This window comes from Ochotona curzoniae, unplaced genomic scaffold, assembly GCF_017591425.1.
Source record: "Ochotona curzoniae isolate NIBS_2020 unplaced genomic scaffold, NIBS_Ocur_1.0 contig_1071, whole genome shotgun sequence".
In the NCBI taxonomy this organism is placed as follows: Eukaryota; Metazoa; Chordata; class Mammalia; order Lagomorpha; family Ochotonidae; genus Ochotona; species Ochotona curzoniae.
The window spans coordinates 21601785-21624985 of NW_024464939.1; the positions used below are offsets into that span (position 1 = coordinate 21601785).

General features: G+C 41.3%; 1 protein-coding gene across 1 annotated transcript in view; it reads left to right on the plus strand.

Annotated features, from left to right (window-relative positions):
- The first annotated feature begins 1978 nt into the window (after positions 1-1978).
- The window catches only part of CPA6 (carboxypeptidase A6), a 293134-nt gene continuing 271911 nt past the window's right edge, over positions 1979-23201 (plus strand). The window contains exon 1 of the mRNA XM_040994660.1: positions 1979-2094. Coding sequence (XP_040850594.1) covers positions 1979-2094 — 116 coding nt within the window. The remainder of the gene's footprint in view (positions 2095-23201) is intronic.

A 23201-nucleotide genomic window follows, 5' to 3' on the forward strand; every position in this document is an offset into this window, starting at 1 on the left:
TTGGGGGGGAAAGCAAAAGATTTGCCAAGTGTTTGAGCCCCAAACATCCACATAGGAGACCAAGATGAAGCTCCTGGTCTCGCCCAACCCTGGCCATTGTAGCCATCTAGGAAATAAATAAGCAGATGCTCTCTCTCTCTCTCTCTCCCCCACCCTCTCTCATTTTCACTCTCTCTCTCCCTTTCTCACTGTGAAATAAATGAGTCTTTAAGTCTTGTTAGTCACAACATGATTGAGAGGCCAGTTACACCAACTTTACCTGGAAGCTTGTTCAGAAGGTCCAATCTCTGGCTCTAGGTGACTGCATCAGGTCTCAAGATCCCGCAGGTGTTCTGCATGCAATTTACGGTGCGAAGCCCCGCACCAGACCAGCATGAACACTGAAATCATCTGGAGAGCTTTTACAGCAACTGATCCCAACCCAGGGATTCTGATGTAAGGGATCTTTCTCCTAAATGATGCAGACATGCAGCCAAGGCCGCCTTGAAGGTCCCCTTATGCCCTATGAGTCACTCTACACTCAGTCTAGGAGCTGGGGCAGCCCAGTAGAGCTGCCGCCTCCTCACTCACACTCAGGAGCAGATAACCAAGGCCAAATGTGGTGGCACAGGTGCTGCAGCTTGCCCTGCACATGTACTCACCGAGACTATTCATTGTGCCCTCAGCCTACTACAGGTGTAACAGGGTGTGAGGGATGAATGGCACAAGAAATCTTACCAGAGATGGGAGAGCATGTAGGCCTCATGGTTAGCGGAGCACCATAATCTCTTTCCTGTGTCTCTTTGGGATTCCAGCCAAACAGCATTTTGCAGTTACTCACTTAGACAGAATGTAAGCTCCGCCCAGGTTAAGAGCAAGCCATCAATTCTTCTCTAACATGTTTCCCAAGAAACAGCACTGAAATTTGTTTTGATTTGGGGTTTGTTTTGTTGTTTAGAAATAAGATTTATTGCTTTATTTGAAAGGCTTTACCCCACCCCCAACACACACACACACACACACACACATATCTTCCATGCACTGATTTTCTCTTTAAATGACCAGAACAGCCAGGTTTGGGCTACATTAAAGTCAGAACCCCAGAACTCCATCAGGGTGTCCCATATGGGTGCAAGGACCCAAATTCAGCCTTCGCAGACATATTAGCAGGAGGCTCGCTGGGAAGCAGAGCCTCCAGGACGACAGCTGGCACTTCGATAAGGGCTGTGGGCTTCCACAGCACTGCCTTAACCTTCTGTGCCACAACAGGAGTCTCACCTGACACCCCAAGCGTATCAAAACCATCTTGTTAGCCGACCTGCAACCAGCTCCAGCCTGGCGCAGCCCTGACTATTACAAGCTATTTAAGGAGTGACCCAGCAGATAGACATTCACTTTCTTTCCTTGTTTCTTTGTTGTTTTGCCTTACAAGTAAATCTCAAAATTAAAATAAAATGAAAACATAAGCCTGAATTAGTCTATGCCTGCTTGTTCAGCCCATCCTCAGATAAATTACTTACCTTTGGAATAGGGTTCTCCTGCAAGAAAATTTAGTAGAATAAAATGTCCTGAAAAGTTACGGGGCTCAGACTGGGAAAATAAAACTAACAGAAGCAGAGAGGAATTACCTCAAGTCAGCAGCACCCAGAGAACCCCTACCATGAGTCAGCACCAGGGAGGCCCGGCCCCTGCAGGGGAGTCTGATTAAGGCTCAGGCTCAGCTGCTGAGCTGGGCTGGGCTGGGCTGGGCTGCTCTGCTGCTTGGCGTCCCAAGACCAAGTCTTTAAGAGCAACTTCCCTTCCTCAGCTGCCTAAACTTTTTTTTTTGTTCTTGTGGCTGGAAAGAAGTGGCACATTTTGCTCCCTCCTGAGGCTGCTCTCCCACCCCCCTGGCAGAGAACTGCAGCCTGCCGTGTGGGGGGGTGCTGCCAGCTACCTCCAGCCTCACCCGGAGGAGAGAGTGCTTTAAGCAACTTGTAAGTCCTCTCACCGAACTACTATGAAGTTTCTGGGGAAATCCAGTCGTCAGAGAACTGTTTTTCTGCCTCTTTGCTGGCTCCTTTTGAAGTTTCTGCAACCTGGACGCTGCCACCTTTACAACAACCGCTATGCTGGGTAAGTGGAAATGGATTCAGACTGTACATGGCTATTCTTGGGGGAAGCAGGGCCTGGGGTGCTCTGGGGTGTACCCCACTTTGTCTGATGGGGGTCTCTGAATTTGCACCGTTTCCTGGCCCCCTGTATGAAATATACAGAGAATTTACAGCTTTAGTGGAGCTCACTGAGAAAAGCCAGTCGGCCCAGGTCTGCTTTTCTTGCCTTCTTCTTTTTTTCTTTTTTCTTTTTCTTTTCTTCTTCTTCTTCTTCTTTTTTTTTTTTAATAAAGTGCTAACTTCAGCGGCAGACCAGGTGTTGAATAAGAGTCTATCTCTGGAGTAGCCATGCGCAGTGCACGCAGTATTTGCCTTGGTGGGTGCTCAATGTGAAGGATGCTGTTGTACCACGTGAATTACCAGGTGAAAAATAGAGCCTCCTCTCCAGAACTGTGTGCAACGAGAGTAGTTGAAATTCACCCATGATTCATGTAAGAACTAAGTGTGTTTTTTTAGGTGCTTATTAATCCACAGAGTGATTATTAGAGACTTTCAAACCTCAGCAATGCAAATTATTTGACTTAAAATAAGCAAAAGAAAAGTAGCCAGTTATAAAACTATGGGTATTTTTTTTTTCTGAAGGAGAAATACAGAATGAGAAAAACAATCATTCCCCACTCCGCCCCCCCCCATAGGTTAGAATAGACTGTGTATGGCTTTGTTAAGCAGGCACAGGCCTGGATATAAAGCAGTGTGTTGCTATGCATGTTCTTATTATCCCGAAGGCTTGCTGTGGAATAGGCAGCATGTGCTTGGCTCAGATTTGCAGGGGGCCATTCTTTGAATCTGGAAATTATGGCATGCCTGCATTTTAGAGTTGGAAGAACCTTAAATAATGCCTCTAGCATTATTTTACAGAGGAGGCAAGCCAGGACGTTAAATCTTTTTAAATAGCTCTAGCTCAATAATCACTCTTTTAGAGAAGTTTTCACATGGATCTGGATTATGAAGGTGGCGCCCAGTGACTTAAAGTCAAGTTGTTATTTTAGAAAGAGTGCAAAACAGAATTTGTTGTAAGTGTTGCCTGGAAAAGAGAAATATGTTTCCCTTTTCCAAATAAGCTGCGCACTTGCCTTAAGGGTTCCCTGGGTTAAAAAAAAAAATGACTGCAGGGAAAATTTCAACACAATGTCCTACATTTTAAGGGATGTGGGATGTTAGTTGAGTTAGGGGTAGTAGACTGTAATATGATCTCAATTTTCTACCCTCCTTAACATCGGAGGGGCTCTCTTTAGGTTTCCTGAAATACAAGGACTGGGGTTTTACATCCTGCAATTTGTCATCCGTGTTAGGGATCTGGGGGTAGAATCTGATGTTTAGTGATGGGCAGCGCAGGCTATGGGTGATTTCTGATGTTCCTGGATGATGTCAAGTGATGTGATAAACATTTGGCACGAAGTTAAACATGCCGGTGGGATAGTGGCCCTCACTCCTCCACTCAGCTGCAGCTCTGTCCATAATTATTCCCGTGCATGATACTTCTTGATGATCATTTGCCAGGCCTGCCTCAGCTGAGCAGGTGTGCGTCCTTCCCTAAGCACCGCTTGATAGAGTAAATGAGGCCAAAGCTGGCACCTTTTTAATGTAGGATTTTCTGCACCTGGATCCTTTCTGGAAGAAGTCCTCCTATCCTCTCTGTTGTTCTGAAATGAAAGTAATAATTGCTATTTTTTCTTGAGCTGCTACACAGTCCCCAATGTATAAATTACCAGCTCCTTCAGGGGTGGAAGGAAAGACAAAATAATGCAAAGCAGAATAAATGAGCCTTACCTATCCATCACAATAGAAGTATAGAGTTTTTTTTTTAAAACAAAAATACTTAGGAATTCACCCGTCATCAAAAGTGAGGGGGTTGAACTTTGCTCCATAAACTGTGTATCATTCTCTTGTCACCAGACAAATGATATTCTGGTTGAGAATATTTTGTTTTGCTTATTCAGAATGACTTTAGGTAAGTTTAGATTCTCAGTGGGCAATGTTCTGATAGGAAGGCATATTAGAAAAGTGTTCCATATGATTTCTGATTGCCTTGGTTCGTCAGGAGTTGCTACCTTCAATTTTTTTTTTAATTTTCTTATTGCTACTTAGAATAGCTCTGTTTATTGCATCCTTGTAAAAAAAAACACACACACACACGAGAGAGGTTCTCAAGAGTTGATGGTAAATGTATATTCTGACAAAATCTGTGTGTGGATCTCAAATAATTTACACAACATAATAAGTTCATCTGTTAATGCCATTTTCTCTGTGAATTCCCTGAAATACCCTCATACTTCTGCAGGTCTTTGTTGAATCTCATTATATGTGACTATCATTTTATAGGACCCTAAGCATGAATTAAAAAAACAAAGGTAGAACCTGCAGTGGAAACAGAACACCACTTAAGAACAGTTATAAACTTGGTCCTCTTTGTACATAGGTTACTAATAGAGGTGTCACAGCACCTTAGTAAATGGTAAGTTCAAGTGTCTCAGAAAATCGGATGCTAAAAGCTGATACATTTTAGGATAGCCATATTAAATTACACATTCATAAGCGAGGTTTAAAAATACACACAACACATTAAAATGAAAGAACTACTTGACTTCAGATGATATTTGCTGATAGTCTTCTGCTGCAGGACCTCAAGGACCACAAATGCCAACTCAAACATTGCTGTGATAAATAAATGGCAGGCAGTGAGTGAGTCTGCTACCCAAGCAAACATCACTTTGAGATCTCTCCTTGGCCCACCCCATTTTCCTAGAAGCAGACCTGCTAATTATTACTGCACTGTGATACTGAGCACAAAAACAAATAAAAATCTTCTGCATCACAGGAAATTAGGTAAGAGACCTTTTTTTAGTGATAGTAAGCAATTTCACCTAATAAAATAATAAATTGTAGGAACACCGTGGAATTCCTATAGTTATGATTTTTTAGAACTTCTTAGTCATCATCTTCCTTCTAGTCAATATAGCAGAAGTCCTGAAGTGCAACTGCTTGGGTTTCAATTTTTGCTTTCCTGCAATTAACACCTGTTACCTTGGGCAAGTTCATTAGCCACTCAGACCCTTGGTTCCTTTATCTGAGATAATGGAGGTATTAAGATCCATTCTTACTAAGTTGCCTGTGAAGATTAAAGCAACAATATGGACACTGCATGGCTTTTGGCACTTAGTAAGTATCTAAAAATTGAATAAAATGGCTAATAGCACCTAATACTTAAAATAAATAGTTACAAAGTCATTACTACTGCTCTTCATCACTTTACAAAGAAGGTGCCTCATTTTATAGAAATGCCAAGTAAAGTCCAGGCTGAGTAAACTGAGTTCAGAGCTAACCAACCTGAGGCCAATTGCTGCAGCACAACTGGAATTTTCATGCACTCTGCTTGACTCCACAAACTATACTTCCCAATCTTCCACTCACCTAGACATAGGCAGAATTTGCTTTCAAGATGAGTGAAGATTTAATCTTGTTCCGGGAGCTGATAATCTCAGGACAAGAAAAACAAGAAACAGTTTATGTAGGTACAACTGGAAATGTTACCCTAGTCACTTTCTCTAGGGTGATAATGAGCCACTGATGATGAGTCATTATTAGAAATACAGATAGAGTCCATAAAGAATAGGGAAAAAAAGGTAGAAGAAATTTCAGTCCTTAGCACATGTGCACCCTATGTATGTCTCTCTCTGTCTCTCTGTCTCTCTCTTTCTTTCTCTCTCTCTCACACACACACACTTAGGTAGCACATAAAATGGTGAATAATGTATGCCTCCATTCATTCAACAAGTATTATTTCAATTATCTGAGTGCCTATGATATGCCAAGAATGTTAACAAACAAAAATGCCTAGGATGGTCTGCAATTTGGGAGAGAGAAAAGTTTATACATACAAAAAAAAAAAAGCTGCAGTTAGATCTTCCTGTCAAAAATGTTTGAGACCAGAAATGTTTCAGAGTTTTTGCATACTTGAGGATTTTTGCTTGGACTTTATTGCTTGAGCATTACTAATGTGAAAAATTTGAAATGCCACTAAATCTACATTTTAGTGTCACATCCATACTTACAAAATTTCTGAATTCAGAGGCCATATTTTTGAATTAGAAAATGTGTACAATGAGTAAATGCCTTCTGGCGTGAGTAAAGAACAAAGCTAAATGAACCAAGAAAGGGAGGTTGAAATCTCTGCTAGGGACATGGCAAATGTGGTCACACAGCCCTACTGTGTCTCAGTGGGGGCACCACTGAGAACTGGTCTCCTACCATCAAGACTGTTACTTGAGATTTGAACCTATTTGTATTGGGTCTACTAACCAAGATGCATGGACCCCTGTTGCTCTACCCCAATCCTGCACTTAACCAAAAACTTCCCTTGTCCCAGCAGAGTTTCCTCTTCTGTTTCTCTGGGAGCTGCTCCGATGACAGCATTTTTTCTTTTACCACAGGTACATGCACGGCTTAGTAGAGTCCACTAACCAGGTCTATGGATGCATTTTGTATGTACTGTCCCTTACCCCACCACACACACACACACATCTACTCAAGTATATTTGTCCCTAAGTTCACTATTCATGTGGAAACAGGATTTGGAGATGATGAGGAGATGTAAAGAAAGTGGGATTTCTAAAAAAAAATTAGTTTGCTCTTGAGCTCTTATAAGCAAAGAGGCTCCAAGCTAGGAAGTGGCCTCCCAGGAAAGAGGGGGTTGTGAAGAATATGGTGAATCTGCAGTGCTGATTCAACTTCAGGGACATCAAGCTTGTTTTCCAAGTTACCTCCCTGGCTCATCCTGCTCTGTGTCTCAACAGTGATTTTTCATTTTTTCATGCACGACTGATGGCTTCCTTTGAATATCCACAGTGATTAGCAACTCTAAGACTAGAGTGCAAAGATGAGAGCTGATCACAAAAATCTGTATTGCTGGTTAAAGTTCTTCTTAGACATGAGACTATTTATGAAGAGCTATGCTATAGTAGTGATATAGGGGAATTCAGTGGGGGGGGGATTTGGAGAAGGGGCAGAGGAAATATAAATAAACAAGGATTATGAGAAAAAAAAATTAAGTTCTTAAGTTCTTAGGTAGGACAGCCATGAACCCTGATCAGTCAAGATTGTCCCTGATTGCCCAGGGAGCACCCATAGTAACTGGCAGTGCACCTGTCAATCTGAGAAAACTCCTGAGTTGGGAGGGGAAGTGTAGAGTCAAACTTTGTGCTCTGCATTGTTTGCTTCCTCAATGAGCTTTCCTGAATTTCCTCATTACCCTCTTACTTCATTGCTAGAGGACAAACTTACCTTTAGCTCCTTCCATTTCTGTAGAAAGCATTCCATTTTTCCTTTGCTCTCTCTTGTAAGGACTGCTAGCCATGTCCAGGGCTGCTTTCTCGTTTCCATTTCATGTATATGTGTATGTTCACACATACACGCACACACACACATACACACACACACACACATACACACACTTTTTTTTACATTTACTTGCGGACACATACGGAATCTGTAATCAGATCACCAGGCTTCCCTGCCTCAATTTCACCTTCTTTCAAGTCAAATTTGGAGAACTACAGCTTCATTACCACACTCTTTACCAAATCAGACAGCAGGCCCCTGTCACAAATCAAGGCCTAAGACAAGCAGCTGTCTCAACTCATGATTTTTAGGTTGACATGGGTACTGTCTATATTTGGGGGACATTGGGAGCTTAAAGAATGTAATGTATGTTTCAAAATTGGTTTGTGTGGGTGTTTTTAAGGAAATAAACCGATATGACAGATCATTTTTTCAAATAAATTGTTTTTCATGATACAGTTCTTCGGGCTCAGGGCTTTCCCTTTCCATTTTCCCCCACATTCTTCCCTTCACTATTTTCCCTATATTATAACGATAGTTTAGTCCTTCAACAACAGTCACAAGTCCATCATTCTGCTGTTCCAGTGTATCCTGACATTGTAGGTAGAGAGAATGATATAAAGTCCAGCACTCTAGTGTCAAGATATATTTAACAGTTTCATTGGGAGTCCATCTTTTTGAATCTTCCCATCACCAAGTCAGTATGTGGTTAATGAAACAGTTCACCAGTATCTGCTGGAAGTTCCTTTTAGTTCTTGCCCCTTAGTAACAAAATATTCTTAGCTTTCTTTTTGTACTAGTTCAAAGAAGTACAACCCTTAAGTGCTGATTGTTTGTCAGCTCATTATACCAAAAGCCTTCTTCCCTGTGGTATGTTCTCTGTGTTAGGACCTCGTGCTTTGCTTATTAAGGACATTCAATGCTGCAGCTCTCTGTTTCTCTGACTCCAACTTCTAGACAGGCAGTATTCGATGCAGCTCACAACTCTACCTGCCACATAACTGGTAGAAAGACAAGTGTTTGGGATGCTTCTGAGCTGCTTTCTCATTGGAGCCCAATCTGATAATGGTTCCTTTATTTTATAGCACCAGGATACTTTCTGGATAACACCATTAAGCATAATCACTTCCATCCCCTGAAGAGCAGCAAGAGATGTTAATGTTTCCTGACTTCACAGTCTATATTACAGGCTATAGAGCTGCAAAAACATGATGGGTTTTTTTTCTTTAATAAATGGAATTACTGAACAGAAAATAGAAGCCCCTTTGGTAACATGTTTTAGAGTCTTCATTATGATCAATCAGTGGATAACTGGTTTATTGGATTAGCATTTGCCTTGCTAAATAAATGCCTGTTCATTCTGCCTCCAGGCATTAGCATATTTATGATGAAGCAAAATGCAGAGTATATTACTTGATGATCATGTTTTGGCTGGTGTTCTAAATTTCCTAAAAGCTATTGTTTTAAAATGTTAATGTAAGCTTTTACATGGTTTTATCTCAGCAAAATTATCTTTGTTCCTTCTTTTCAATGTACTTCAAAAACACTAAAATGTCTGGTTTTATGTCATAAGCAGTAAAATGTCTAGTAAAATGTCTAAAATTCTATTTTAGCAAGAATATGGTTTTTCATTATTATTCATTGTCATGGTGGTTATTGTTTTACTGTGACAAATAACCCCAAACCTCAGTGGCTTAATGAGGAAATTCTTATGTAAAAATACAGAACATCTAAGGCTGGTGGTAGCAACAAAGAATCAGGCCTCTTTCTGTCTTAAGTTTTTCCAAGTTCATTAATTACCTTCCAAATATGTCTCTCAGGGTCAGGCCAGCAGGATAGTGGAAAAGAACAACTCTTCTTCCCTTTGAAGCCAGAAACTTAAATAGCAGGTCCTACTGTTCAGAATTAGGTAGACATCCTTAGCTGCAAGGGAAGCTGTGTAAAATAATCTTTAGCCAGAGGCAAATTCTGAGAGAATGTGCCAAGAGCTAATGAGCCATATACCAGCGGTCATGCTCGTTATTGACAGACTACCAACTCATTCTTCCTTTTACTTAGTTCTCCTGAGAGAACAATGCCCTCCAGAAGCATTTTTGGAAGTTTGCACTTCAAGCTCATTCGAAGCATATCTTTTTATTCTGTAAATGTTAGGTCACGGAATATCGTAAGTGGAGGAGACAGAAAACCTAAAGCCTAGAACTCCATTTAGATAAGTTTCAAATTTGCAGAATTACTGATGGAGTTAGAACTATGAACCAGGTCAGCAGAGTTCACAGTATTCTTGACAGTTGACAACATTGCCTTTAGTCATTCCAGAAATCTTACCCTTCACTATTCCCTGGAGTTAGTGAGGATGAAGGAAAGCAATTTGGCAAAGCTCGGAAGTGTTTAATGAGGGAGGATTTAATTTCATTTCTATAAATATTTGTAGGGTGTCTGGCTTGCTGCTAGACTGGGACCACAGAGATGAAAGAGCACTCCATGTGCACAGCATAATGAGTAACTCAGGCTGATAAACAAACAATTCAAACTCTAGGATCCCTGTGCCTGCAGAGAAAAATCTTGGTGCCAGGTGAGTGCAGGGGCATGTCACCTAATCCAGACTAAAGACTGCGGAGAAGGTCAGCAAAGGCTTCTTGGTTGAGAGATGAATCTGAAAGGACAGAAATGTGAATGGATTATTGAATATGCCATCTCTTTTACATTTTTCCTTTTAAATGACTGATATGAAAATACATGCTCCTGATCTCAGTCATCAAAACAAGTGGAAATTAGATTAAGGCTTTCCAGACCCAGGGGATATTTCTGTTCAAAGAATTATGAGTGAGAGAACTTGATTAAGTCCTGAAAGTCAGAGCATCTGAGTATGACTGACAGCAGACGTAAGTGAGGGAGTGATGCACCCATGTCTCCTAGCAGGTAGTTCTGTTTCTCCGAGATGACAGAATGCTAATGAAGACTTGGGCATGCAAATTTGTATGATGAAATTTATATACAAAAAAATTTCCTATTTTTCATCCATGAGAAGGAAAGATCCGAGTGCTGTAGATGGGTAGCAAGAGGCCTGGGTGTTATAGTGACAACAGTAATAGGAAGAAGGGTTTAGCAATGGAAAGGAAAAGAGGTAACCAAAGAGTCATTCAGGAGGCAGAATTGTTATAGTAAATAACCAAATAGGAAGAAGAAATTGTCTAAAGTGATTCTCAGAGCTTAGTAATTGAATGCCGTGCCTATCAGAGAAGTAAGCACTCTAATCAGATCTGTACAGTGTGATAGAATTTCTTGAAACCTTGAGTGTGAGACAGAAATGCCCCAATAGTCCTTATGGCATGGAAAGAGAACCCAACACTGAATAAACTGGAAGGAAAAAAGCCATAAAAGAAACCAGCAGAATGTTCTAGAAGGACATTCTCTTTAATGAAAGTAACAGATCCAGAAGGGGAGAGGTTAGTTGCGAGTAGGACCTACTGATTTAGCCATTACAGAAATAGTTTTTGTGATGTAGCCTATGGGTTCTTGTGGTGGGGTGGTGAGTAAAAATCAAGATAGGCTGAGGATCAAATGAAAAGTGAGGAAGTCAGCAGTGAGCGCAGATGATAATTGCAAGAACTTGTCCACGATGGAACAGATGGGAGCAGAGGGAAGGAAAGAGGCGGACAGATAACTAAAGTTGAAAGGCATTATTATTTTGCTTGTGCTTTGTAGGACAGGGAATATATGCAAATATTTGATGTCAGATGGTAGAAATCAGAAAAGAGAAAGGTTGTGGATGAAAAACACAGGGGAAAGTATTGTTGTTACATCTCTGTTGAGAGGGAAAGCTTTATGATCACTTGTCTGTGTAAAGCAGGAGGTATTGTACTAGTCACCTGAAAAGATAGTTGGTAATGAAGAGTCTTCAGGTGTGAGTTGTTCTGATGGAAATGATTTGCAAACTTTAGAAGGCTCACAAAGCATTCCGGAGAGTCTAGTTGATAGTAGAGATGAGGAGACTGTCATGGAAACATGAGTTTGGCCCCGTGATTATTTTCAGGGTAAATCCGTTACTTGAATGCCACCTGGGGGCCACGTCATCCAACCTTCTACATTTCCAAGGAAGGGCGAAAACATATTTTTAAAAGCCCTTACAAAGTCAAAAAACAAGTCAGACAAGATCAAAGTATGGTCTCCCTAACCCCCATCCATTTTCTGCCTTTCTCTTCTCTTTGCCTGAACGATCAACATCTCTGGACTTGGCAAGCAAATAAAAAGCAGGAAAACAAAGAGGATGGGCAGTTTTTTCTCTGTCCTTCTTTTCTGTTTATAGCATTCACAGTTATGACTGTAGCTGCTAGACTGACTATAGCTGAACAATCATTTCTGATGCACTGTCTCATCTCCAAACCAAATCTCTTGCAGTGTCTTGTCTTTCTTTCACTTGTTGCTGCAGACCTAAGGGTCAACAATTGCTGTGTGCTTCAGTCTGCCTTGTCTATAGCCTTAGCCTGTCCACATCTCTGCACATGGCCTCTTTATTAAAGTCTTTTCATTTAAACTATTTGAGCAGATTTTTTCTTTCTGTTGAAACTTTGGTGGTAGAGAGCTACAGTGAAAATGAAGTAAAAGAAAAAAATACAAATTTAGGATCAGGTATTTGGTCTAGGAGCCAAGACACCAGCTAAGATGTATACATCCCCATCTGAGTACCTGGGTTTGATTTTCATCTCTTTTTTTTTTATTGTTATTAACATTGTATTATGTGATACAATTTTATAGGCACTGGGGATTCCCCCCACCCCTCCCATACCCCTCCCCCCATAGTGGATTCCTCCACCTTACTGCATAACCACAGTTCAAGTTCAGTTGAGATTCCTTCATTGCAAGCATATACCTAGCATAAAGTTCAGCGTCTTATTGTCCAGATAAGTTCAGTGGCCTCTTGGGGAGACCTTCTCTGGTCTGAAGGTAGAGCTAACAGAGTAAAGTTCCGGTCAGTTAAAAGCCCCAACAAAACCTAGGCATCAATATACAACATTATGGAATTAATTGACATAGTATTGAGTAAACAATATGTTAAAAATAATGCAAGTTCAATTCTTCAAAACACATGGGTTGAGACAGTATCAATGACAGGTTCAAAAAATAACAAACAACCAAACAAAAATTACAGGTTAAATCAAGGCAAACATGTGGTATCTAACCTTTTGGGATTCGCTCATTTCCCTTAGCATTATAGTTTCCAGTTGGGCCCATTTAGCCACAAAGAACTGCATTTTGTTTTTTTTTTAATAGCTGAGTAGTATTCCATGGAGTAGATGAACCAAAGCTTTCTTATCCAATCTTCTGCTGATGGGCATTTCGGTTGCTTCCATGTTTTTGCAATTACTGATTGTGCTGCTATGAACATAGGGATGCATGTTGGTTTGTCGTGAAACAGGTGTTTTGGATATATTCCTAGGAGTGCTATTGCTGGGTCATATGGTATGCAGATTTTGAGTTGTTTGAGTGTTCTCCAGACTGATTTCCATAAAGGCTGTACCAATTTGCAGCTCCACCAGCAGTGGAGTAGGGTTCCCTTTTCCCCCCATCCTCGCCAACAAGTGTCGTTGGTGTTCTTTTTTATGTGGGCCAATCTTACTGGTGTTAGGTGGTACCTCATCGATGTCTTAATTTGGATTTCCCTTATTGCCAGGGAACGAGCATTTTTTCATATGTTTGTTTGCCATTTGGACTTGTTCCTTTGTGAAATGTTTGCCCATTTCCCGTGCCCATTTCTTGAGTGGCTTGTTTGTTTTGGTTTTTTGGTTGTTTTGAAGTTCTTTGTATATCCTGGAAATTAGCCCCCTATCGCCTATATTGTGTGCAAAGATCTTCTCCCACTCTGTGGGTTGCTTTTTTACTTTGTTGATTGTTTCCCTTGCTGTACAGAAGCTTCTTAGTTTGATGAGGTCCCATTTGTTTATTCTGTTCTCAACTGCTATTGCTTTTGGTGTCCTTCTTAGAAAGTCGGGACCTACTCCTAGGTCTTGCAGGGTATTTCCTACATTTTCTTGCAAGAGTTTGAAGGTTTCTGGATGTAGGCTTAGGTCTTTTATCCATGTAGATTGGATCTTAGTGTATGGTGATAGATGTGGGTCTATCTTTTTGTTTCTACAGGCTATCAGCCAGTTGTCCCAACAACATTTACTAAAGAGGCCTTCCCACTTGCTTGGACTGTCATTGGTCTTTTTGTCGAAGATTAATTGGCCGTATCTGTGTGGGTTCCCTTTTGGTGATTCTACTCTATTCCATTGATCTTCCTTTCTGTCTTTGTGCCAGTACCAGGCTGTTTTGATAACCACTGCTCTATAGTATGTCCAGAGGTCCGGAATTCTGATTCCCCCTGCTAACTTCTTATTCTTTAGGATGGTTCTAGCTATTCGTGGTTTTTTGTGCTTCCAGATGAACTTTTGAATCATTGTATCCAGTTCCGTGAAGAATGTTTTGGGCAATTTGATTGGAATTGCATTGAAAATATATATTGCTTGTGGTAGTATAGATATTTTAATGATATTGATTTTGCCTATCCAGGAGCATGGGATGTTATTCCATCTTTTGAGGTCTTGTTCAATTTCTTTTTTGAATAGTTTGTAGTTTTCTTCGAATAGGTCTCCTACACTTTTGGTTAGATTTATTCCCAGATACTTCATACTTCTCTCTGTTGTTTTGAATGGTATCCTGTTGGTTAGATCTTCTTCCATCTTGGTGTTATTTGCATACACTATGGCTGTTGATTTTTGTTCATTAATTTTGTACCCCGCCACTCTGCCAAACTCTCGTATAAGTTCTAGTAGTTTCTATATTGAGTCTCCTGGTTTTTCTATGTATAGAATTATGTCATCTGCATACAGTGAAAGCTTGACTTCTTTATTTCCTATTTGTATGCCATTGATTTGTTTTTCTTGTCTTATGGCCTCTGCAAGTACCACTAGGACTATGTTGAATAGCAGTGGTGATAGCGGGCATCCTTGTCTTGTTCCAGATCTCAATGGGAAGGGTTCTAGCTTTTCACCATTCAGTATGATATTGGCATTGGGTTTTTCATAAATTGCTTTGATTATGTTGTGGATTTTTCCATCTATGCCTACCTTGGCTAGAGTTTTTAGCATGAAGAGGTGTTGGATTTTGTCGAAAGCTTTTTCTGCATCTATTGATACTATTATGTGGTTCTTGTTTTTTAGCTTTTGGATGTGGTTTATTACATTTATGGATTTCCGAATGTTGAACCATCCCTGCATTCCAGGGATGAATCCTACTTGATCCAGATGAATGATCTGTCTGATGATTTTTTGAATTCTATTGGCTAGGATTTTGTTGAGAATTTTAGCATCAATGTTCATCAGAGAAATAGGTCTGTAGTTTTCCTTCTCTGATGGTTCTCTATCCGGTTTTGGGATTAAGGTGATGTTGGCTTCATAGAATGAGTTTGGAAGGGTTGCTTCCTTCTCTATTGTTTTGAAGAGCTTGTAGAGGATTGGGGTTAGTTCTGTTCGGAATGTTTTGTAGAATTCTGTAGTGAAGCCGTCTGGGCCTGGGCTTTTTTTTGTTGGGAGATCCTTGATGACTGCTTCAATCTCTGCCTCGGTTATGGGTTTGTTTATTTAATTCTGCAGTTGCCTCTGGACTAAGTTTTGGTAAGTGGTGGGAGTCCAAGAACTTTTCCATTTCTTGGTGATCCTCAAATTTGTTGGAGTACAATTCTTTGTAGTAATTTCTAATTATTTTCTTAATGGTTGCAGTGTCTATTGTTATGTTGCCGTTTTCATCTTTAATGCTATTGATTCTCACTTTCTCTTGGTTTTTTTTTTTTTTTTTTTTTTGGTCAATCGGGCCAGTGGAGTGTCTATTTTGTTTATTTTCTCAAAAAACCAACTTTTTGATTTGTTGATTTTATGTATAGTTTTTTTGATTTCTATTTGGTTTATCTCCTCCCTTGTTTTGATGATTTCTTGTTTCCTATTGTGCGTGGGGCTCTTCTGCTGCTGTTTTTCCAGATCCTGGAGGTGTGTGGTTAGTTCCTGTATTTGGCGTCTTTCTTGGGCCTTGACATGGGCTCCGATTGCAATGAATTTACCTCATAGCACTGCTTTGGCGGTGTCCCACAAGTTTTAGAATGTTGTATCGGAGTTTTCATTGGTTTCTATAAATTTTTTGATCTCATCTTTAATTTAATTTCTTCTCTGACCCATTGTTTGTTTAATAGCATATTGTTCAACTTCCAAGAGTGTCTATATTTCCTGGGGAGTTTTGAGTTGTTGATTTCCAGTTTCATTCCATGGTGGTCTGAGAGGGTACATGGTATGATTCTAATGTTTTGGAAGTTATTTAGATTCGCTTTGTGTCCTATCATGTGGTGGATTCTGGAGAAGGTGCCATGCACCGCTGAGAAGAATGTATAGTCTGTGGCCTTAGGATAAAAAGTTCTATATATGTCTACTAAGTCCAGTTGTTCTATTGTTTGTGTGAGCTCTGTTGTTTCTTTGTTGAGTTTTTGTTTCCTAGACTGGTCCATTGATGTTAAAGGTGTGTTGAGATCGCTTACAAGAATTGTGTGGGTATCTATGTCTTCCCTTAAGTCTGTAAGTAATTGCTTTACGTAACTAGGTGCGTAGAGATTTGGTGCATAAACATTAACGATGGTGATTGCTTCTTCATGGATCATTCCTTTCACCAGTATAAAATGGCCTTCCCTGTCTCTTTTGATGTTAGTTAGATTGAAATCTATCTTGTCTGAAATTAGGACAGCTACCCCAGCTTTTTTTTCTCGTCCATAGGCATGAAATATCTTTTTCCATCCCTTCACTTTCAGTTTCTTTGCATCTTTTCTGGTTAGATGTGTTTCTTGTAGGCAACAGATGGTTGGGTGTTGTTTGATGATCCATTCCATTAATCTCTGTCTTTTGATTGGTGAATTTAGACCATTTGTGCTGAGAGTTAAAATTGAGAGGTTGCAATTTTGCCCTGCCATGTGATTGTGTTGTTGTCTGTGTAATTGCCCTTCCTTGTGTGGGCTTTAGTTTGGAGACCTTCCTATTTGCCATCTTTGTTTGTGGTTTCCCTCCTTTTTTCTGGGATTAGCGCATTTCTAAGGAGACTTTGCAGAGCTGGTTTTGTGTAAACATATTCTTCTAGTTTTTCTTTGCTATGGAAGCATCTGATTTTGTTCTCATATACAAATGAGATCTTTGCTGGGTAGATTATTCTTGGTTGACAGTTGTTTTGTTTCAGGGCTTGGAAGATCTTTGTCCATTCTCTCCTTGCTTGTAGGGTCTCTTCGGAGAAGTCAGCAGTGATTCTGATGGGTTTTCCCCTGTATGTGATCTTTTCTCTACTTCGTACTTGTCTCAGGATTCTTTCTTTGTCTTCATTGGAGTAGAACTTGAGCAGCTTGTGTCTGGGTGAAGATCTCTTTGGATCATGTCTGTTGGGAGTTCTCTGTCCATCCTGTATGCGGGGTGGATTCGTGTTCCAAGTGTTTTGGAAGTTTTCCTGTATAATTTCATCAAGCACCATGTGCATTTCTGATTCTCTTTCTACTCCTTCGGGGAGGCCCATGATCCGAATATTCGATTTTCTAAGGTGATCTTTCATTTCTTGTATCATTTTATTAGCTTTGCTGAGGCTTGTCTCCAGCTGTTTAACTAGCTGAGTACCTTCATTTTGCGTGTCTTCCGTTTCAGAGATCCTTTCCTCTGCCATATTTATTCTGTTGGTCAAACTTTCAATTTTGAGTTCCTGGTCAGCCATTTTTGTTTTGATTTGTTGTATTTCAGGGACTGTGCGGTTCCTGAAGTCTTCCCACTTCTTCTCCTCGTCTCTGACAAATTTTAGATTTATTTTTTTTAATTCCTTTTCTGGTAAGTCTTCCATGTCTTCATCTCGTATCGCCGATATTGATAATGGCTTTTGGCCCTTATTTGGTGGGGTGCTGGCTCTTTCATCTGGAGCACAACTTTTTCTGGTGGTTTTTCCCATTGCATTGATGTATTTTTGGAGAGGCCAATGAACCTATGTGTTGAGGGGTCGTCAAGCACTTTCCTGTAGAGATTGGAGCCTGCAGGTATGGTGTTGCAGGGCGTGGGAATTTTCAAGGCACCGTTGGTGCGTTCTCAGGGCCCGGGACTGTAGGACACCACCTTGGGGGCCCTGTGGATTCCAGGCACACTCTGGGCACCTCTTCTACAGGTGTGGCACCCCAGGGTGTGGAGGGATGAAGGCGCTCCTCTGGGTGTGCCCCCTGCACGGGAATCCACAGGACGTGGAAGGTTTTATGTGCTTTCTCCATGCGTTCTCCATGCCAGGGTCTGCAGGGTTTTTCAGAGCCCACCTGGTGTTTCGCCCACACATGGGACTGTGGGTGAAGCACTTTCTGGGCGTGGCTCTTGTGCAGTGATTCCACCACGCGTGGCGTGTGGGTGTTCAGAGCCCTCCTGGTGTGACTCCCTCACACAGGACTGCAGTGGAGGAGTGACCCAGGCGCCCTGTTAAAGTGACTTCACGGCAGGTTCGCACAGTGCCAGTGTGGCGCAGGAGTTTTCAGAGCTCTCCTGGTGGGTTGCCCACGCTCAGAACTGTGGGGTGAGAGGCGAGGAGTGGGCAAGTCACTCTATGGGAGTGGCTCCTGCGTGCCAGGGTCACACAGCACTGCACGTCCTGGTGCTCAGAGCCCTCCTGGTGTAGCCCCTGTGCACAGAACTGTGTGGCAAGGTGTTAGCCAGGCGGTCTGTGGAGGTGGCTTCTGCAGGCGGGACTGCCCAGCCTGGCGCGGTGTTCAGAGCCCTCCTGGTGTGTCGCCCACCCACAGGGTATCAGGGTGTGGGGGATTCTAGACCCTCTCTGGTAGTTTCTGTGCACTGAGATGCACTGGCCCACACAGCGCGGGAATATTTGGGGCGCTTTCTTTGTGCCTTCTCAGCACCCAGGACTACTGTGCGCCACCTCCAAGGCACAGATTCGGCAGTTTCAAAGCGCTTGCTCTGTGTTCTCAGAGGCTGGAACCTCTGCAGGAAGGGAGGGTGAAAGGAGCACCCAAGAGGCTCCGGCTTTGTGCCTGCCCCTGGAATGCGAGCTGCAGAAGCTGTTAACCCTTCCCTGGCTCACCTGAACCTCAGGCTGTTGCAGTCTGCCTCTGCTGCTGTTGACGACCTTTGCCAGTGATGATCCCTCCCGGTTTCCTTGTCTCTGGGTTGGCTGCGTCTCCTGTCTGCTGCCCTTAAAGGTGACTCAGCAGTTCTGGAGCGGGACGCCGTCCTCCCTGCCTTTTGTTTTGTTTTGTTCTCGTTGTTCTTCCAAGTTGTGTGGATCTTTTTGGCTCCACACTGTCCAGGGAACTTCACGCACCTCTCCCTGTGGCTCTTTGCTGTTCCTCTTTGCTGCTTCTGTAGCGTTCTATCCCTCTCTCACTGGGCTCTTTCTCACAGCCTTCCTCCTATGTCGGCCATCTTTCCAGATCCTGTATCTGATTTTCATCTCTTAACTCCTGACTTTACCTTCCTTCTAAACGCAGCCTTTGTATGCAACAGTTACAGCTCAAGTAATTTGTTGAGTTATTTCTACCCATGTGCGAGACATGGATTGCATTCCTGGTTCCCAGTTTGACTAGGACCCAGGCCCAGCCCCTGATGCAATTTAGGGAATGAACCAGTGGATGAAATGGATGAACCAGTGAGGGACTACTCTGTCACTCTCTGTCTCTCAAATAAGTAAAAATTAAAAATAAAAACACATATTTAACACTATATATTTAATATTAAGGCAATTTCTGTACCTCTAAAGTGAAATCAAGAGCTGAAGTGGAATAGTCAAAGAGCAAAACAGAAAAGAGAACAGCTGCCATTAATTTATGTCTAGCATGAAGGAAATCAAATTATACTTTTTGTAAATGAGTATATAACATAAGGTTTTATATTAGCTAGATATTATGCTAACATTACTTGGAAAGGATCTTGTATAGATGCTTTGTTACAAAATCCACTACCTTTCCACTACAGTCTAGCTTCCTGAGGCATTAAAGTGGACAATGAGTCATCCTAACTTCTTAGCTGAGTTGGTTTCTTTCTGATTCCTTAGGTTTCTAAAAAAGTAGAGGTTCCATCTTATCTTCCATCTTTCACACTTTCCACCATTCCTCATTCCACAACACCAATCAAGTACTAAGAGTACCAGTGAGCACATGCTGAACACTATTTCTTATCCCCATGTAGGGCTAAGAATCTTCAAGGTGTCTTATAGAGAGAGTGGCTGTTTGTGAATCTTAGATATTCAATTACTGAAAGAATACATCTACATGATACACTTTCAATACCAAATGAGAACACTGATCTATTTTTTGCACTTACAAATCTGTATATTCATTTCCCCATCTCCCTTTCAGAATTTCTTCTTTATATCAACTAATTCATGAATCACCTAAATGCTACTGAGTGTCTTTTCCCGAGGCTGTTGCTACAAGGAGAACACAAAATTTGTAGCGTAATATTATGGATCTTGTTATACCTTATCCCTCACATTCACATGGGATAGCTATCTAAGTTGGCAACAAAACTGCTAAGCATATTGGATGAAGCAGGTTTTGACGATAAGCAAGTGTAACAAGATGTTTTGAGTAGTTTGTATATTTTCAGTGTCAAATCTAGAAACCCTTGATTTACAATGCAGGAAGGTGGGCATGATTGGAAGAATCCAGTACCTGGTTTTCAGACCTTTGTATAGAAGCAAATAAAAATGACTAAGTAATAATGCAATATCTGCTTTGAAAACTACTTCAATACTTCAGTTGAATAAACACAACAAAAAGCTAATAGGAATATTAATTAAAATATTTATTCTGGTGTAAATTTCTTTTAAGTTCAATTATGTGAGAAGCATTCAGAGAATCAGAGCTCCCATCTATGGGTTCACTCTCCAAATGCCCACAAAAGCTAGGCCTGGAAGCTCAGTGCCAGTCTTCCACCAAGGTGGCAAGAAGGCAATTAATCAAGCCATTATCGTGACCTCTGTCTCATGATGAGGAAGCCAGAATCAAGAGCTGGAGTCAGAATCTAACCCTGGCATTCCAGTGTGAAACATAGGCTTCCAACCCTCTGTCTCAACCACAATGCCCATCACAGTTGCAAAAAAATTTTGAAATCCATGCAGATGAGAGTTCTTCAAGAAAATAATGGAAAATGTGCATTATTAACAGAAAAACTATGGATTTCAAAATTATTTTTGCATTAAGACAACTTTTTAATTATCTTTTAATTTTGAAGTCTTATAATCTGTCTTATTTTTCTCTGCCAGAAATGAAATTTTGTTCCCTAGAAACCCAGTTTGTGAAAGTAATGGCCTCCCCACACAGCTGTTCCCAAAACTCTCCAGTTACTTTGGCCCTTCCCCTGTACTGTACCTGCCTTGTTCCCACACATGTTCCCAAATCTTTTACTGAGTCAATAATGTGTATTTGCTGATACAATGGAGACAATGCAGCTATTGACCTGGGTTATCTCAACTTTCATCTATCCTACCACCAATCACACAGGTTATTTATTCCATATTTCTTTTCTCCCAAAGAAGTAGCTCATTCTGTCAGCACTGCTTATTGAGCACCTGCCATTTACTTGAGAGAGACTGGCAGAGATCTAACTGTTCACTCCCATAGTGCTCACAATGGCCAGAATTGGACCAGGCCCAAGTCAGGAGCTCCATTTGGGTCTCACCCAGGGATCCAAGGACCCAAGTACTTGTGCTATCAGGCACTGCCTCCAAGGCACATTTAGTAGGATGCTAGATTGAAAGTGGAGGCATTCTAACAGAAAATGCTGGCATTGCAAGATGTAGCTTAGCCAACTGCACCACAACACCCATCCTACCATACACCTGGTACTTTTAAGAAGTAGATGGAATTTAGGTACTGTGAGTGTGGTACAGTTGTCAGTATCCAGGGGTAGAAGTGTTCTGTAGCATTTATGTTCCCATGGAATGGTAGAAAATTAGCATATTGTTGCATTCTGACAAGGTCAATGACAAGAGAACAACTGAGGAAAGGAAATACAGAGTATCAGTTGACAGAGGAGCCAATGAAGTGAGAGCAATCTCATTTTCCAGGTAGTGATCTATCTCCAGTCTCTTATCATTGGGAAATGTCTCAAAACTGCCTACAGCTCTCTTCTGAGCCTTTGTCCAAGCCACCCCTGTTTCTGGGAAAAACCCTCCCTCTCCATCCCTGTTCACCTTTCCTGAGCCATTGCAAGCACCACCTCCTCCTCCTATCAAGCTGCTGTGGTTGCCTGTGCCTCCCATGAGTTTCAGAGCACCTCTCCATCATTCCCAGTAGTCATAGTGAACTACAAAATGTAGTACTAAATGTAAGTATTCTAGAAGGTTTCCCTCTAGGTGATAATAAATCTAGAAGTAAAATGCTTTTATCTTACTTTTGTCTGTGTACTCACCGTCTCCCAAGGGTGTTTGGCTTAATCAGTGAAACTTGGGTGGCTAGGAAAAAATAGTAACCTTATAGGTATGAAAATGGTACTCTGAGACTTAACTTTCTGTATAGACATTTTTGAAGATTTATTTTACTTTGGTAGTCAGAGTTACACAGAGGTAGACAGAGAAAGAGAGAGACGGAGTGTCTTCCATCTGCTTCTTCATTCTTCTAGTGGCCATATCGGCTAGAGCTGAGCTGATCTGAGGCCAAGAGCCAGGAGCTTCTTCTTGGTCTCCCCTGTTGCTGCAGGGTCCGACGGCCCTGAACCATGTTCTACTACGTTCCCAGGCCACAGACAGGGAGCAGGATGAGAGGTGGAGCAGCCTGGACCAGAACCGGTGCCCATGTGGGATCTTGGCACATTTAAAGTGAGTATTTAGTCACTAGGCCATTGTGCCAGGCCCTGCACAATTTCTTAAGAAAAGAAATGGCACACCAAAGGACTGGCCACTATTGTGGCCTGTGTAAGCATGTTTGTATGAAAAGGAGTTCTTTTTGCCTGAAACATAACTGGTATACAGAGCATTTAAGTACAGGTTGAGTTGCCTCACAATAGCCTGAATGGTTAGTTGGTTCTAGGCAAGAAATCTTACGAAGAAAATTAGATGAAATGGTTAGGTGAACTATTATCAATATAAAGATTCATCCAACTCCCCTTAAATTTAGTATACGGGACCCAGAATTGCAACATTCCAACTTAGAGACTTTCCATATTTATCATGTGAGAATGCAATACATAATCAGTAGAAACTACTCGGAATCTTGAATTTCTCTGGTTATCCCTGCTTGTGATGGTGGGCAGTGGCAATGAGCACAGCTCGCAGCTAGCCCTGAGATCCTGATGAGAAATGATGACCCTATACATATAGGGTACGGTGTGGCTAAGCTAGCAAGTATGGAAGGTTGAGTGTGTATAAGACATTTCTGACAGTATTTTCAATTTACCTTTGGCTTATCAGTACTTAACACTTTGGGAGGAACATCTGTACTCTAAACCACCCTATATAAAGAAGCACACTCAGTGTCATCACCCAGTGTTGCTTCTCTAACAGCAGGGTTGCAAATACTGAAAAGGAGTATTACCTAAAAAATGGAAAATTTTGTGGTAACTGTTTAGCAAAAGTTGTCCTCTTGTATATCCTAGGACACACTGATAACAAATTATTATATAGCTTCTGGTAAACATATGGAACTTTTAAGTATTAGTTATACCCAAGTGGCTTCTGTATATGATATAACATAGTAGG